This window comes from Coregonus clupeaformis, chromosome 4, assembly GCF_020615455.1.
Source record: "Coregonus clupeaformis isolate EN_2021a chromosome 4, ASM2061545v1, whole genome shotgun sequence".
Taxonomy (NCBI): domain Eukaryota; kingdom Metazoa; phylum Chordata; class Actinopteri; order Salmoniformes; family Salmonidae; genus Coregonus; species Coregonus clupeaformis.
The window spans coordinates 12,391,689-12,410,160 of NC_059195.1; the positions used below are offsets into that span (position 1 = coordinate 12,391,689).

The following is an 18,472-nucleotide window of genomic DNA, read 5'->3' on the forward strand; positions in this document are numbered from 1 at the left end:
AACACCAGTCATTTAAATACATTAGCGTCTGTGGCTAACGGCTAATGGCTGTCAGCTAGCAGTTAGCATTGTTTCTCTAAGACCAGCCTGGGTCCTCAGTTAGCCACTACAGTTCCAGACATGCATGTCCCCCAGCACTGCTCACTCACTAAAAACCCACACCATATCCCCAAAGGAGAATGGTAAAATGTCTGCTAAATGGCATATTATTATTATTATTATTATAAAAAATAAAGAAAGGTACAAAATAACTGTCCTAGAATAGGATACCTAGCTATAACCCACCAGTGGGTCCGACCCTATGTTTGGGAACTGTCCAAAACCCTCTATTCCCAATCAGGCTCCATGTGCATCAATGTAGACAGGCCCCATCGCTGTGCCCTAAACCAGAGACAAATGTGAACAATGAACACCACACAAGACACTTTGTTATGCTTTTGTGTCTGTCGTCTTCTGCTAGAGGGCATTATTATGTCCTGGTCTGTTACGCAACGGCCAATCCACTGGCGTACGGACACCCCCACAGCCCCCGCGGGGGCCCACAAACTTGGGGGGCCCATGCACCTGTCATCGATGTCTATTTTTTTAAATTGAATAAATCATTTTGACAGTAACCCTCCAAAAAGTAATTCATAAAAATAAAACAAATCCATATGTACTAGGAAGCTAAGTATTTGTTACTTGAGCTTCAAGAATGTGACTGATCAAAGTGCCTCAGGCCTTGAAAAATAAATAATTGAACTGATTGAAAGTAAGGGGATATCAGTGAACAAATGCAATGGTCAAGGCTACGATGGCACCAGCACAATGAGTGGAGCTTACGCAGGTGTTCAAAAGCTCATATCAGACCGAGAGCCTAATGCTTCTTATGTAGTTCTTTATGCGTTTTAGTTCAGAAAACGATCTCCCCGCAAAAGCAGCAGTTACAGGGATGATTAAAAACAGCTTGATTACCATAGCAACATCAGGGAAGCTGGGCAGAATGGAGTGTTGCTTCAAAGCAACAGCAGTTCTGCAACACGTTATGGAAAGAAATTAACTGTATAGGAAGCTATGGGACAGGTTGTCTGGATACTGGACAGCCAATAAATTGGCATATGAAAACAGATTATCATCTTTAGCGGACAACAGTTGTTGAGGGCTCAAACTAAAAAAGTGGTTTGTGATTTTGTTCAGACTGGTGAACCGGCATTTGAGTTGTGTGGTTGCAATATCAACAGTTCCTTATCTCTGGTATATCTTGGCATGCATCATTCAAGACTAAGTTTAAATTGTGTGCAGCGCAATGCACATATAATGCACAATGTCTCAGGAAAGACTGTCTGGGTTGTCAATACTCAGTATAGAAAACAGTCAGGCCCGCAACTTGGACCTAAAGGCCGTGGTGAACAAATTTGCACACAAAAATGCAAGGTGACGCTGTCGCAAACTGTATCTAATAGGCCTCTACATAGAAAAAAAAGAGAGAGACAGAGAAATACTTTTTTCTAAGAGAAAGAAAGAGAAAAAGAGACACAGAGAGAGAAGCAGCAAGGAGGACTTCAGAAGACCAGGGGAGTCTCTCAAGTTGGATTTAATTTAAATTGACATTAATTGCAGCCCATTTGTGTAGGCTATTAGCCAGACAAAATCTGCTGCGTTCAACAATAAATAGTGGCTAAATTTATCCTCAAGCCGCCAACTTTTTTCCACATTGTTAGACTATTTGCTGTGTAACTTTTTATAAACGATTTATACAGTTGAAGTCGGAAGTTTACATATACTTGGTTGGAGTCATTAAAACTCGTTTTTCAACCACTTCACAAGTTTCTTGTTAACGAACTATAGTTTTGGCAAGTCGGTTAGGTCATCTAGTTTGTAATTTTTCCAACAATTGCTTACAGACAGATTATTTCACTTATAATCCACTGTATCACAATTCCAGTGGGTCAGAAGTTTACACACACTAAGTTGACTGTGCCTTTAAACAGCTTGGAAAATTCCAGAAAATTATGTAATGGCTTTAGAAGCTTCTGATAGGCTAATTGACATCATTTGAGTCAATTGGAGGTGTACCTGTGGATGTATTTCAAGGCCTACCTTCAAACTCAGTGCCTCTTTGCTTGACATCATTGGAAAATCAAAATAAATCAGCCAAGACCTCAGACAAAAATTTGTAGACCTCCACAAGTCTGGTTCATCCTTGGGAGCAATTTCCAAACGCCTGAAGGTACCACGTTCATCTGTACAAACAATAGTACGCAAGTATAAACAGATGAATGTACTTTGGTGCGAAAAGTGCAAATAAAAAAAACAACAGCAAAGGAACTTGTGAAGATGCTGGAGGAAACAGGTACAAAAGTATCTATATCCACAGTAAAACAAGTCCTATATTGGCATAACCTGAAAGTCCGCTCAGCAAGGAAGAAGCCACTGCTCCAAAACCACCATAAAAAAGCCAGACTACGGTTTGTAACTGCACATGGGGACAGAGATCATACTTTTTTGAGAAATGTCCTCTGGTCTGATGAAACAAAAATAGAATTGTTTGGCCATAATGACCATCGTTATGTTTGGAGGAAAAAGGCGGTTGCTTGCAAGCCGAAGAACACCATCCCAACCGTGAAGCAAGGGGGTGGCATCATCATGCTGTGGGGGTGCTTTGCTGCAGGAGGGACTGGTGCACTTCACAAAATAGATGGCATCATGAGGAAGGAACATTTTGTGGATATATTAAAGCAACATCTCAAGACATCAGTCAGGAAGTTAAAGCTTGGTCGCAAATGGGTCTTCCAAATGGACAATGACCCCAAGCATACTTCCAAAGTTGTGGCAAAATGGCTTAAGGACAACAAAGTCAAGGTATTGGAGTGGCCATCAAAGCCCTGACCTCAATCCTATAGAAAATGTGTGGGCAGAACTGAAAAAGCGTGTGCGAGCAAGGAGGCCTACAAACCTGACTCAGTTACACCAGCTCTATAAGGAGGAAAGGGCCAATATTCACCCAACTTATTGTGGGATGCTTGTGGAAGGCTACCCGAAACGTTTGACTCAGTTTAAACAATTTAAAGGCAATGCTACCAAATACTAATTGAGTGTATGTAAACTTCTGACCCACTGGGAATGTGATGAAATTATTATTATTCTGACATTTCACATTCTTAAAACAAAGTGGTGATCCTAACTGACCTAAGACAGGGAATTTTTACTAGGATTAAATGTCAGGAGTTTAAATGTATTTGGCTAAGGTGTATGTAAACTTCCGACTTCAACTGCACCTAAATACTGTATATAGCTATAGATAGTAGGCTACACTGCATAATGAAGCAATCCCTAGTAAGATAGTGTTTTGAGGGGACTGATTGTATTATTTGGCATTAATAGACTGGTTTTATGCATAACAACTTTCTATCAAAGCTGGGAGAGAGGACGAGGACATGCAGGCTCATGTCATGCAGGCTCAGGTAGGCTATACAGGACAGTTGTATATAAATAAAAACATGTATTGGTTGCTGATTAGTATGCTGTTGCATCGAACATTTATTTTACAATCTGTAATGTTTGAATTTCCAACTTTAATTACTGAACAAGTAATTACATTATTGCCACCAGCCAGCAGTCTAAATGGCAGCATTGTGACACCATGTATAGCTTCTTGAAATGTTAAGCTTAACATGAGAAAATGACAATCAAATAGGCCTTCCAATAAACATTTATCCATTAGCTAAAGTAAAGCTATAGGCTACATGCCCTGCCACCACAGAAAGCCTATCATCGATTCGACAGACAGCCGCATAGACATGTCGCAATTTCAGCACCATGAACAGCGATCAGTAGTCTATACTTTGTGAGTGGCTGTCTGGCTGACGCATTGTATTTTTATTTATTTTTAGGGTGTGCGGGGGGAACACTGACCTTGGGTGGGAAACTGTGTTACGCCAAGGGCCCAACCGTCTGGGTTTGGAGTCAAAGCAATGAAATCCCCAAAGCCCCAAACAGACTGACTGAGACTGGGGCTAGTTTGGGTCTGTTTCCAATACAAAGGCTAGAAAAGGCTAGATGGTTCACCTCTCTTTGTCCTGTGAGATTGAGAAACACTACATCCCCACAACACACATATCAATGAGACTTAAACACATTTAGATGAAGGATACAATGTTCTGCATAGTGAGATGCTGGTACACGCACGCACACACACGGCTATTAAAGTGTGTAATGAGTCATCTGGAGCAGTGTTCCATCATAGACACAGCATACTGTACATCCTGTGTGTCTACAGCCTACATCAACCTCCGGTGTCTACAGCCTACATCAACCTCCGGTGTCTACAGCCTACATCAACCTCCGGTGTCTACATCAACCTCCGGTGTCTACAGCCTACATCAACCTCCGGTGTCTACATCAACCTCCAGTGTCTACAGCCTACATCAACCTCCGGTGTCTACATCAACCTCCAGTGTCTACAGCCTACATCAACCTCCGGTGTCTACATCAACCTCCAGTGTCTGCAGCCTACATCAACCTCCAGTGTCTACAGCCTACATCAACCTCCAGTGTCTACAGCCTACATCAACCTCCGGTGTCTACAGCCTACATCAACCTCCGGTGTCTACAGCCTACATCAACCTCCAGTGTCTACAGCCTACATCAACCTCCGGTGTCTACATCAACCTCCAGTGTCTACAGCCTACATCAACCTCCGGTGTCTACATCAACCTCCAGTGTCTACAGCCTACATCAACCTCCAGTGTCTACATCAACCTCCAGTGTCTACAGCCTACATCAACCTCCGGTGTCTACAGCCTACATCAACCTCCAGTGTCTACAGCCTACATCAACCTCCAGTGTCTACAGCCTACATCAACCTCCGGTGTCTACAGCCTACATCAACCTCCGGTGTCTACAGCCTACATCAACCTCCAGTGTCTACAGCCTACATCAACCTCCGGTGTCTACATCAACCTCCAGTGTCTACAGCCTACATCAGCCTCCGGTGTCTACATCAACCTCCAGTGTCTACAGCCTACATCAACCTCCAGTGTCTACATCAACCTCCAGTGTCTACAGCCTACATCAACCTCCGGTGTCTACAGCCTACATCAACTTCCAGTGTCTACAGCCTACATCAACCTCCAGTGTCTCGGCAGAAGACGGTGATGTAATACTAGCACTGCTACTGTAAGCCCCGGAGACAGAGAATAAACATTGTAACACTATTCACAAATGCATGCGCACACACACTTGAAACTTTCACGTTGCCACAATAGCAAACATAAGTAAAGTTCTGGATTAACTGTAAATGGTCATTAGCGAAAATACATTAAGCTGTGATATGATGGGAATTTCTTCCAGCAATGTTTTGGAGAGAAGAAGCACCATACGTAACACCAATCTTATTGTAATGTTAAAATGCACTTTCAATGAAGTTTGGGGGCGGCAGGTAGCTTAGTGGTTAAGAGCGTTGTGCCAGTAACCGAAAGGTCGCTGGTTCTAATCCACGAGCCGACTAGGTGAAAAATCTGTCGATGTGCCCTTGAGCAAGGCACTTAACCCTAATTGCTCCTGTAAGTCGCTCTGGATAAGAGCTAAATGACAAAAAAATTAAAGGTTACTTTGATTCGATTTAATCTGATAAGGTTTATTTAGAGTTTAGATGTTGCACTATGTACAGCTGGACTAAGTCTCAATCTAATTATGTCTGAAATAAACAGTAGCGTTCAAAATGTAACAATTCCACATTCAAAGTTAGATGACTATGTTAACATGCTAAGTCAGCATTCAAGTGAATCATATTTGTCTGAAAACAACCTCAGGAGTAAACACAAACTTGTGTTTCCATCTCAAAGAAATGTGAGACAAAATTGGAATTCAAAAGAAGCTGTCAATCACACAGGCTTGTAGAGACACAAACAGTACATAGCCTACTAAACCAAAAACTCACTAGTACAAAAACATCACCAAGTAAATGACGATTAAGAAGCCTGATGTCAATAAGTAACTCAAAAGTCTGTCAAGTGAGGACAATGTCCCCCATGTCATACCCCATATAACTAAACATGTAGGTCACTACTCACTTGTTTTTGTTGTTGTTGTTTGTACAGTTTTTCTCTACAGTCAAATGTTCAGCCCTTTGATCTGGTAGAACAAGTCCAGTGTTGACCAATGAGGATGTCAATAGAAGAGAGAGTAACACAACTAACCAACTCCCAGCAGCTCAGTGCCTGTTAATCTGTCTGCACTGAGCAGGATCACACACACACACATACACATTCTGCATGCTCTTTCACTCCCCCTGTTACGACGCACAGCACAAAGGGCTACACAGGAGTGTGGAGGAGTGTGAGACTGTGTGCTTGGTGACAGAGGAGATTGAGTTAGAATTGGACACACACAAACACACACACACAGACATCGCCCTCTCACCCCCAACTATTCTACAAAATGTCGTGGGTTGTGCAATAGCCAAATATGGTAGTTGGAGTGACAGTTGGATAGTAAACAAGACTAAGGCTGAATCCTACAATGACACACTTTACCTCCATCAATCTCACCCATCTCAAACTATCACCTCCTTCTCAAACTACCACTCACATAAGATCATGAGAACATAGGAAACATCTCTTCATACTGATTGAAAGGCAGATTTAGATTAATCTGTTGATAAGAGGGAATAGATATTAGTTTGATGTTGGGGCTCAAATTAGTAATGTGCGCTGCATTCAGTACATACAAATGTAATAGGAACGTTCAATTGAACAGAAACAGTGCTGTACTGAACCACCAGTTGAAAATTGGGGATGGGGTTAGGTTGAAGCTTCAAAATGCAGCTCTGCCTTTTAAATAAGTCAGTCATTGCTTCAAGCCACACCCCGGCACACCCAGTGAACGGAGCAAACGTACCTCAAAGTCTATTCAAGAACATACAAGAACGTTTTGGGAAACGTGTCGTTCAGTACAAGTCGTTCCGCAGCGTTGCAACATTGATTGCAGTGCTTATTTTACCGTACTGGGGTTTGTATTTCAGAGGCAGCATTTTATAAGAGGTGCCGGTACTCAAGTAGTTGAAAATATTAGGTGTTAAACCACTGCTTGGATGTGACCTACAGGGTTGAGGCCCTGAGAGGGAAGACACTAGCCTTGGGAACATCTAACAAGCAGAGGAGCAGCTGCTAGCCTGTTGGCTAAAGCTCAGGGTCACGTTCACATAGGAATTTCACAAATAGAGTGGACATGATGCCTTACTCCACATATTAGAGAGGCATGTCTGTTCTACCCAATATATTTATATCTGAATTAGTATCCACTGCGTTGTGCTCTATTGAACACAGCCCTGGTCAAGGCCAGTCAGTCAGTGGACATGACTTGATACCCAGCTAGCACATTTGGTTTCCTTGGAAGTTGTGGGAATGTCCGTTTTTGTTTTCCCATTGGTTCTGGGAATGAAGCCATAAGTTTCCTGACCGGTAAAACTGAACATCTTTTTAACTTTCTGAGAACGGAAGTGAAAATTTCACCTGTTCTGGGAATTTTAATGTTTAGGTTGCACGGAAGTTCTGAGAAGATGTTACTATGGTTCCCTGAAAGTTTTCCTGGCAGGTTTTATTAACGTTTTGAGAACGGAAATTATAGGTTATTTGAAGGTAATTAAATAACGTTCTGAGAGCATGTTTCAATAAGACCTACAGAAAACGTTATGCTGAAGTATTGAAATTCCCACAGAAGAACGTTGTTTCTTAAGGTTCTCTGAACGTTCTGAGAACATAACTAAATAGAACCATGAGGAAACCTGTAGAAAATGTTATTCTGAAGTACTGGAATTCCCACCTAAGAAACATATGGTTCTCATAATGTTATGTGCTACCTGAGTATCCTGCACCATTCCCAGAACGTTGTGGGAAGGTTGTATGCAAAATAACCATAGGACAACCACGCTCTTACCAATCTATAAGAAACATATGGTTCTCAGAACGTTATGTGCTAGCTGGGTAGCCTATTCCGTTTTGTACCCTCATGTGTCTATCCCAAGGTTGCGACAACCCTTTACCCCTAGGACAGAGTTTCGGTCCTGGGGCCCCCCCTGGGTGCGCGTTTTGGTTTTTGCCCTAGCATTACACATCCGATTCAAATAACCAACATTTCTTGCAGTGAAATTATCAACAAATGTTAATTTTGTCTCGGGAACAGGAGTGGATAAATATTATTTATTTATTTAAACATCTCTTGAGAAAATGTGAATGTTCATGTAATGTGTTATCTTTGACACTGTTATGTAAGCAGACAGTATTTCAACCACATACAATATGCACCCAAGACCAACTGAAATGTGTTTCGTAGTTTTCTCAGCTTTTCATTTCCTTAAACTGGTCAAACTGATAACATTTGGACATTTTGCACAGGACCAATCTTTCCACTGTTTTGGAGTTATTGCGTTTTGTCCACAGTACCTAAACGAAACAGACAACTTCACCGGTGTTAACTAGATTACTAAGGCATTCATTCTATCAATGTAAGCCATTTTTCTGGTGAGCACTACTTTATTTTTCTGGTGAGCACTACAGAGCACCTTACCGATCACTGCACCTGTACACAGCCCATCTGAAATTAGCCCGCCCAACTACCTCATCCCTATATTGTTATTTATTTTGCTCATTTGTACCCCAGTATCTCTATTTGCACATCATCTCTTGCACATCTATCATTCCAGTGTTAATACTAATTGTAATTATTTTGCACTATAGCCTATTTTATTGCCTTACCTCCATAACTTGCTAAATTTGCACACACTGTATATTATATGTATTTCTGTTGTATTTTTGACTTTGTTTTGTTTTACCCCATATGTAACTCTGTGTTGTTGTTTTTATCGCACTGCTTTGCTTTATCTTGGCCAGGTCGCAGTTGTAAATGAGAACTTGTTCTCAACTGGTTTACCTGGTTAAATAAAAGTGACATAAAAAAATAAAAAATAAAAATTAGACTTCTGGGGCAACAAGTTAGGACAGAAGAGAAGCTGCATTTATTTAACTATAGTTGAAAAACAAATGGCCTACCAAATGTCGGAAATTATAAACAGAAACTTGTCTAGATCAGGGGTGAAAGTAGCCAGTAGTACATTATAGTAAATTAATTATAGTAGGCTAAATTATTATTGAATTGTTATGGTGGATTGAACTGTGCAGGTAGCCTACTTTTTGAAGTGATTTGTTTGACATTCAGATGAAAACATCATCATCACACAACACCCATGATATGTGAAACTGAGCCTGCGCAAACTGCAAGAACAACAGTAAACGGGATAATTAAGTCATAATGCCCTCGAAGCCTGTGTTTGGAGGATATATTGGCACGGGTGTTGTTTGGCCCGAGACGCCCATGCCAATATATCCTCCAAACACCGGCTTTGAGGGCATTATCACTTTTAAACAATGGGTTACCAACATATTCAAATAATGATTAATTTATTCAGGTAGCTTGGTGGGTAGGAGCGTTGGGCCAGTAACCGAAAGGTTGCTGGATCGAATCCCCGAGCTGACAAGGTAGAAATCTGTCATTCTGACCCTGAGCAAGGCAGTTAACCCACTGTTCCCCGGGCGCCGATGACGTGGATGTCGATTAAGGCAGCCCTCCGCACCTCTCTGATTCAGAGGGGTTGGGTTAAATGCGGAAGACACATTTCAATTGAATGCAATCAGTTGTACAACAGACTAGGTATCCCCCTTTCCCTACTATTTCATCATTCCACAAGATATAGTCCCGTCACAAATCTAGGGTTGCTAACTAGCCGGCTGGTCGTTTGTTCTATTGGTTTGGTTGCCAGAGACGCGACCCAGTCGTTCTGTATCTATATGCGACCCAGTCGTTCGTTCTAAATGTTCCATTGCCATACTGGCTGGCAACGTTCTTATCCCTTGCTTGCTAGCTAGCGAACTACGGCTAACTTACAGTCACGTCAAACAGTGCAGACAGAATAACAACAGTAGCTGCATTTGCATTTTAAGCTGTTTTCTAGTAACATTTATTTGGATACATCCATAACAATGCGCTAATGAGGCGCGATTTCACCTGGCATAGAAAATGTGCTCTCTCGTCAGGACACTGTTGTTCAGAGGAGCTAGCCAACAACACAGCTAACACAATAACTTCAAACTGAAGCTGGAAAGACTGCAAACTAGCTGCACTTCTTTGTATATATCCATAAAAATGATGCCAGCTGATTGATGATTTAGACTGGCTGAGAAACGCTGTCTGTCCCGATTCCCGACCCCTACGTTCATTACTATGGCACAGCTGGAGATCGAATTTGAATATTGAAACAATGTTTGTCAGAGAGACAGACAGCAAGGTTTATACAAATCTCAGCTGCTGAAAACTAAATGTTAGTCTAAAATAAATGTGAGATAATGTCTAGATGCTTTTTATAGTGGAGAACAAGTTTATAACTTGCCTGGCTGGGCTGATGAGACAGTGGATTGTGCAGTCAGATGGAACTGAGTAAATAGGCATTTTAACATCATAGATTTAGCCGGTGGTAACCTGTGGAATAGACACCGGCTGGAATGCGCTTTTAATCAGTCAGCATTCAGGATTAGACCCACCCGTTGTATTAGATGTTTACATGCCACAGTATCCCGTCTTAGATCATCATATCCCAGGCATCATATCCAGGTTTCTCATAACCGGAATACAAGCTTTTTCGGGTTATTGTAAATGGGATATGATGTTTATATGAGTCAACTAAAAATAATAATACTTGAGTATCCCGAATAATAACGGGATATTGGTGTGCATGTAAACGTGGTCAATGAGCTCATTTTCAATAGCCTACCCTTACACCCGTCTCGCAGTGTTAAGTCATGGGATTGGGGATACAATGGGCAAGACAGATGATGTCTTACGTCCTCAGAACGGGATGAAGAGTTATTGTGCTGAATGAGTGTGTGTGCGTGCGCACGGACAGATGGACACACGCACGCAAATGCACACACACACACACACACACACACACACACACACACTCACACACAGAAGCCGCAAGAGGAGAGCTGGACCCCTTTTCTATTTCTGTGGCACCTATTTAAAGCTGTAGATGGATGTGAGGGTGTGAGGGGATGGACATTTTATGGCCAGAGTTATAAAAAAGATAGTCATGGGCATGACCTCTGCCCCTTCAATCTATCCAGAGGACCAAGAAAAGGAACCTGAGAAAACATGTAGGGATGCTACCAGAAAGGCCCAGAAAACTGAACAAAAAACAATTTCAGAACTCAGTACTGAGTTATCTTGAATGATCAGTAATGATGATCACATGCTCAGGAAAAAATAAAAATCTACAGATAGCTTAGCAGTCTGTCACATGCGCATTTTTGTTCCATATGATTCTATATGAATCAGCAGTAATACTGTGACAGGTATTATATCCAAATGTATAATTCAGAGACAAACGACTAGAATTGTTAATATCAAACTTGATTGATTAATTGATTGATTGACATATATTTGTATCAAGCGATTGGAAAGTAACACATTCTGTCTCCAATAGACAGTGTGAGAGACTATTTCGATGACTGCTGAAGGAAGACAATAACAACAACCCTATCACACCCACGGGATGCATCACTTCCATTTTGGGCAGTGTGAAAGTATCAGTTTGGTCAGAGAGTGACCATCACTCCAGGATCAGGAATATCAGGAATGTTGTGTCCGAGCCTGTGGCTAGACCCCAGAATGTCTCACCCTGGGAATCCTAAAGAGCTGTGTGTGTGTGTGTGCTCCTGTTGTTTCATAGTCCACCAGAAACACCAGAGGAGTGCAATGTAACTGAAGACATACAGTACCAGTCAAAAGTTTGGACACACCTACTCATTCAAGGGTTTTTCTTTATTTTTACTATTTTCTACATTGTAGAATAATAGTGAAGACATCAAAACTATGAAATAACACATATGGAATCATGTAGTAACCAAATAAGTGTCAAAATATATTTTATATTTGAGATTCTTTAAAGTAGTCACCCTTTGCCTTGATGACAGCTTTGCACACTCTTGTCATTCTCTCAACTAGCTTCACCTGGAATGCTTTCCCACATGATCTGAGCACTTGTTGGCTGCTTTTCCTTCACTCTGCGGTCCAACTCATCCCAAACATTATCAATTGTGTTGAGGTCGGGGGATTGTGGAGGTCATCTGATGCAGCAATCCATCACTCTCCTTCTTGGTCAAAGAGCCCTTACACAGCCTGGAGGTGTCTTGGGTCATTGTCCTGTTGAAAAACAAATGATTGTCCCACTAAGCCCAAACCAGATGGGATCGCTGCAGAATGCTGTGGTAGCCATGCTGGTTAAGTGTGCCTTGAATTCTAAATAAATCACAGACAGTGTCACCAGCAAAGCACCCCCACACCATCACACCTCCTCCTCCATGCTTCACGGTGGGAACTACACATGCGGAGATCGTCCATTCACCTACACTGCGTCTCACAAAGACACAGCGGTTGGAACCAAAAATCTCCAATTTGCACTCCAGACCAAAGGACATATTTCCACCGGTCTAATGTCCATTGCTCATGTTTCTTGGCCCAAGCAAGTCTCTTCTTCTTGTCCTTTAGTAGTGGTTTCTTTGCAGGCCTGATTCACACAGTCTCCTCTGAACAGTTGATGTTGAGATGTGTCTGTTACTTGAACTCTGTGAAGCACTTATTTGGGCTGCAATTTCCGAGGCTGGTAACTCTAATGAACTTATCCTCTGCAGCAGAGGTAACTCTGGGTCTTCCTTTCCTGTGGCGGTCCTCATGAGAGCCAGTTTCATCATAGGGCATGATGGTTTCTGCGACTGCACTTGAAGAAACTTTCAAAGTTCTTCACATTTTCCGGATTGACCTTCATGTCCCCCCCCCCTACCTTGTCACAACACAACTGATTGTCTCAAACACATTAAGAAGGACATAAATTCCACAAATTAACGTTTAACAAGGCACACCTGTTAACTGAAATGCATTCCAGGTGACTACCTCATGAATCTGGTTGAGAGAATGCCAATAGTGTGCAAAGCTGTCATCAAGGCAAAGGGTGGCTACTTTGAAGAATCTCAAATATAAAATATATTTTGATTTGTTTAACACTTATTTGGTTACTACATGACTCCATATGTGTTATTTCATAGTTTTGATGTCTTCACTATTATTCTACAATGTAGAAAATAGTTAAAATAAAGAAAAACCCTGGAATGAGTAGGTGTGTCCAAACTTTTGACTGGCCATGCCTTAGAGTGACTGCCTGTTTACAAGGCAATTTAAGGTAACAACATGCCTGCACCTTGGCATAGTGCAGTCTCTGGAACTCTATCAGAGGGATGCGACACCATTCTTCCGCGAGAAATTCCATCATTTGGTGTTTTGTTGATGGTGGTGGACACCGCTGTCTCAGGCACATCTCCAGAATCTCCCATAAGTGTTCAATTTGGTTTACATTGTTTTCATGCTCATGAAACCATTCAGTGACCACTCAAGCCATGTGGATGGGGGCATTGTCATCCTATGGGGGCATAGCCACGGTAGCCAAAATAATGGGCTGCCCAGCATTTTTATACATGACCTTAAGTATGATGGGATGTTAATTGCTTAATTAACTCAGGAACCAATATACTTTGTATCCCTCATTTACTCAAGTGTTTCCTTTATTTGGGCAGTTACCTGTATCTAATCAATGTCCCCCGAAAGCAAAGAATAGCAAAAAATTGCCACGGGTTAGAGAGGATAAGACTATCTAATCCACTAGATAGAAAATACTCTTGGAACTTGGTTCTGGTCATTGTTTACCAACAGGTAAGATATCTACATCTCACACAACTGTAACCTAAACATAAACCTCATGGTTGGAGGGTCATTTCTATTTGAACTCAGTCCAATTGTGGAACTCACAGAATAGACTGAATTCTATGGAAGGCAATAACTTCAATAGATGGCGTGCATGACACAAGTCCTCTGTGATATGTGAACTGGGGTTGACCTGCCTAGTGCTGGAGATTAGGGAGATTAACATGTGTGAATGTCTCTCAACTCTATTAAGGCTTTGATAGAATATCTATCTTTTCTCTCTCTCTCTCTCTCTCTCTCTCTCTCTCTCTCTCTCTCTCTCTCTCTCTCTCTCTCTCTCTCTCTCTCTCTCTCTCTCTCTCTCTCTCTCTCTCTCTCTCTCTCTCTCTCTCTCTCTCTCTCTCTCTCTCTCTCTCTCTCTCTCTCTCTCTCTCTCTCTCTCTCTCTCTCTCTCTCTCGCACACAGCAAACACCAAAGAACACACAGCAGACTATGAAGGAGTAGACACAAACAGCCTTTTGTTTTGTATGTGTGTGTGTGATAACAGTACGATGCTTGAGATTATAGTGGGGTTAGTTTGTGTGTATGTGTGGCCATACATGCTTGGTTAACTTCTGAATGTCCCTCCTGGTCATTTGAAATTAGGAGGTACCATGGAGTGTGGGGGCGATAAGAGCCAAAGTCATTAACACCACGTGGACTCAGACTTTACAACAGGCAGGGGGAGTGGTGTGTGGTCCCAACTCTGAGTGTGTGTGTGTGTTAGTGCATGTGTTTGTGTCCTGGCTGTAGACAACGTGTGCATGTTCTTATGCAAGATCATCAACCATTGATGTGCAAGACCATCAACAAAATGTATGTGAACGTATCCCGGTTGTACAACGGATAGTCTGATTGGTTGAGAGGAGTTTGAAGCTATGGCAACCACAACCATAGCATGAAAACAGTGTACATCTGGGAAAAGGGAGAGCTCCAGTAAGCATGCCAAGTGGTAGTACTCACCATCCATAGTGTCCTCACAATGCTGGTTGAAGTTCTCATAGGAGTCCCAGCGGATTAGAGCATCTTGGGTATTGTAGTCCACTGAGACCGTGGGTCCATTCTCCAAGTGATCCATCCCTGGGAGAAAAAAATACACATTCAAAGAAGACGTCAAATATCTTACTTAAGGTAACTTCTTTCTGACAAAGAATTACCAGAACATACTGTACTTTATCATGGGCCAAAGCTATACTCATACAAAAAGAGTTATGTGTCTGTCAAGTTCAAAACTATCTTTCTAAATTAGCTTTAATTTGCATGGAGAAAATGGCTGCCAAAAAAGAGAAGCAGGTATGCTTACCATGGATTTTTTCTGGCCCAAAGGAAAATACAAACTCCACCTTTCCAAAATCTGGGAATCTGTCATCTGGTTTGAGGATGAGAGAAAATAAGAAAATGTGTTCATGTTCAAAACAAAGACAGGAGATTTCAACTTATGGATGTAAAAGTTACTGGCAAATATGGTCATCAAATAGGTTTGACAGATATTGTATGCATTATTGTGGAAATGTTAGTTTTCTGGACATTTAGGAATGTCTTCTTTACCCTTGAAGGTCTCGTCTAGCTCATCCTTCCCAAAGACGATTCCCAAGTCGTGCACAGCGCAGGTATGGAACTGCACCCGAAATATCACATCCCGCTGTGGGCTTCTGAAGCGCTTGTGGTAACACTTCAGCTGGAGGGGACAGGAAGATAAATACCGTCTTAAACAAGGCCTTTCTGGTTTCAGGGACACATACTTTTATGGAGTCCCAAAAATAGACGTTGTCAAGGCTTTCATAGATTTCACGGTGCTCAAGTCACAAATATCACCTCGAGACCTTAATTTACTTTCTGTTGCAAACTGACTTCTGAGATACTTTCACAGTGCTTAGATCACTAGCACAACTGAAAAACACTTGAAGGTGGCCTCAATTTAGCTTGGAGTTTTTCACTTTTGGGACTATTCCATTAGTTCCATTGTACCCGGCAAACCATTGTCTTCCGTCAGATGGCATCATTCTAACCTGACAAGCGTCTCCAGGAGCCATCTGTCTAGCAAATTGTGGAACTCATCAGACTGACACACTCACTGGCTAGTGGCTACTACGACAAAACATGCTCGATCAGCAGAGCAAACTTGTTCCCAGTTAACAGCTTAGTGCTAGCATGTTTGAATTGGCCATTAGTGTAGCTACAGTAGTTTGCCAGCTTGCTGATGAAGTTGTACTGCACCAAAGTTATGGTAAAAAAAATTTTTTTTAAGTATCTGACTGACAGCTGGCACTATCCACTGGGCACAGATGTCATTTCATTGTCTAGTTTTGATTTGGTTGAGTTGTCAACTAACGTGAATTCAACGTGAAATCAACAACAAATGTCACCATGTCATTGGATTTAGGTTAAAAGTTTGGTGAAAAAAATATGAAATGCCCTAACGTTGATGACTTTTTACAAATCCAATCAATTTTCCACATTGATTCAACATCATCACATAGATTTTTTTAGTTAAAATGACGTGGAAACAACATTGATTCAAGCAGTTTTTGCCCAGTGGGTGGTGACTCACTACTTTGTAATATTTGGCCAACGCGATAATGTCGCAGAGAGCACTCAGCTGCTACAGAACTTAGTGCACTAAACACGCCAGAACAGCAACTGTCTTATCATGAAAACCTATTAATTGTGATATTAGCTAGAATTTTACTACACTAGCTAGATAACTTGAGGGAGTATTTATTCAGCATTGTGTGTGTGAACTGGCGTTGGGTTAGCATCGCTTTCGTTTCATATGGATTGCACATTTAGCATTTCTGAAAACTGATTCTACAACCACAGTACTCCTTAGCTAGATGCAGAATTAGGTAGTTAACATTTCAAAATGAGCTACAGATTTATAGTTATTTTTGTTGTTGGTAAGATTAACTCTGACTCTTTGAGGATGAATGGGGGTCACCTTGGTAACATAATGTTATGACAGCGTATTGTAGCCAGATTACATTTTTTATCTATAGTGTCTGCGAGTTATCAGACAGATCAGTGCAGACGGCCATCTGACGTAAGACAATGCCGGGCAAACTAAATCCAGCACAGACACAGGTCTGCATGCTATGTGTCATTGTGAAATACCAGTGGATAACATACCAGCTAAATTCCCAGCACAATTCTGTTTCAGGGCATTTGGCAGTGTGCTAGAGAAAGCAGTTTTGTTTTTATATATAGCCCTGTAAATGTATGGCTTGCCTTCCCAAACAAAATCACTATTATCCAGACCATCGCTATCCAAACAAGAGACTTTTAAAGCCTTGTACACCCAAACCCTACACAGGAAACTCTTCACTCTCTCCCCCACTGTGATTCACCCTGGCTACGGGTTGGCCAGAACTTTTACAAGGACCTCACATTTACAGGTATACAAGGAACATTTTGCTTGGTGCTTAGCCCAAACGACAAACTGCACAAAAAACTGTGGCTGGGCTGAGCTTGGAAACGTCTGTAACCGTACTGAACACCTTTTAGGGTATACGCCTGACGAACACTTCCATTTGTCTGGAATTATTGTTTATTTAGCCTCATAACCGTGATAAGATATGCGTCATGTTCATTAGGCACCAAATTGAAAAAACTTACTGAAACAGGGAGGAAAAACAAAGACTTATAAGACCAATAAGAAACACAAATGTTGGTTTTCAGTTGCAAAACATTTAAAAACCCTTTCCGTCGCATGGCCAAATCAATGTCCATGATTACTTAACTTATTTTGAGACATTGTTGACCATAGACAGCCACTGTTCATCATGGAATAATACGTCGCTTTGGTGTAAATGTTACACGTCTAGCCTGGTTAAACCAAGCTGAATGCTGCACTCAACATAAGTGAAATTAATCAATGATGAGCACAGGGTTCAGTCTGGTTAATGTCCTCGACACATGACGGAAACAGTCACTTCCCTGGACCAGCCTTCCTTCGCTGTATTGGGTTGAGGTTGGAGGAACTAAAAAAACAGCAGGATCTTATTTGCAGAGACAAAAGCAAAACAAACAACTCTAGATGAGGAAAGAGGGGGAACTGAGCCAAATGGCCTGTGGCGTCATGGGATATGTATACCTCCCACTGGGGGTCTATTTAAGGGGGTGTGGGTGGGGGGGGACCATACTAGTGAGCCAAGTTTGAGGATAAGTTGAAGAAAAACACACAATGACGAACTGATTCAGACTGTCAAGATGAAATATATACAGTGGGGAAAAAAAGTATTTAGTCAGCCACCAATTGTGCAAGTTCTCCCACTTAAAAAAATGAGAGAGGCCTGTAATTTTCATCATAGGTACACGTCAACTATGACAGACAAATTGAGAAAAATTCCAGAAAATCACATTGTAGGATTTTTTATGAATTTATTTGCAAATTATGGTGGAAAATAAGTATTTGGTCAATAACAAAAGTTTCTCAATACTTTGTTATATACCCTTTGTTGGCAATGACACAGGTCAAACGTTTTCTGTAAGTCTTCACAAGGTTTTCACACACTGTTGCTGGTATTTTGGCCCATTCCTCCAAGCAGATCTCCTCTAGAGCAGTGATGTTTTGGGGCTGTCGCTGGGCAACACAGACTTTCAACTCCCTCCAAAGATTTTCTATGGGGTTGAGATCTAGAGACTGGC

General features: G+C 41.6%; 1 protein-coding gene across 2 annotated transcripts in view; it reads right to left on the bottom strand.

The window, feature by feature from the left end:
- LOC121553267 (tensin-1) overlaps positions 1 to 18,472 on the bottom strand; it is a 222,665-nt gene that overhangs the window by 47,242 nt on the left and 156,951 nt on the right. For both annotated transcript variants that reach the window (XM_041866298.2, XM_041866289.2), the window contains exons 14-16: positions 15,377 to 15,506; positions 15,132 to 15,197; positions 14,792 to 14,908 (exon numbers count right to left, since the gene is read on the bottom strand). In XM_041866298.2, the coding sequence (XP_041722232.2) occupies positions 14,792 to 14,908; positions 15,132 to 15,197; positions 15,377 to 15,506 (313 nt within the window). The remainder of the gene's footprint in view (positions 1 to 14,791; positions 14,909 to 15,131; positions 15,198 to 15,376; positions 15,507 to 18,472) is intronic.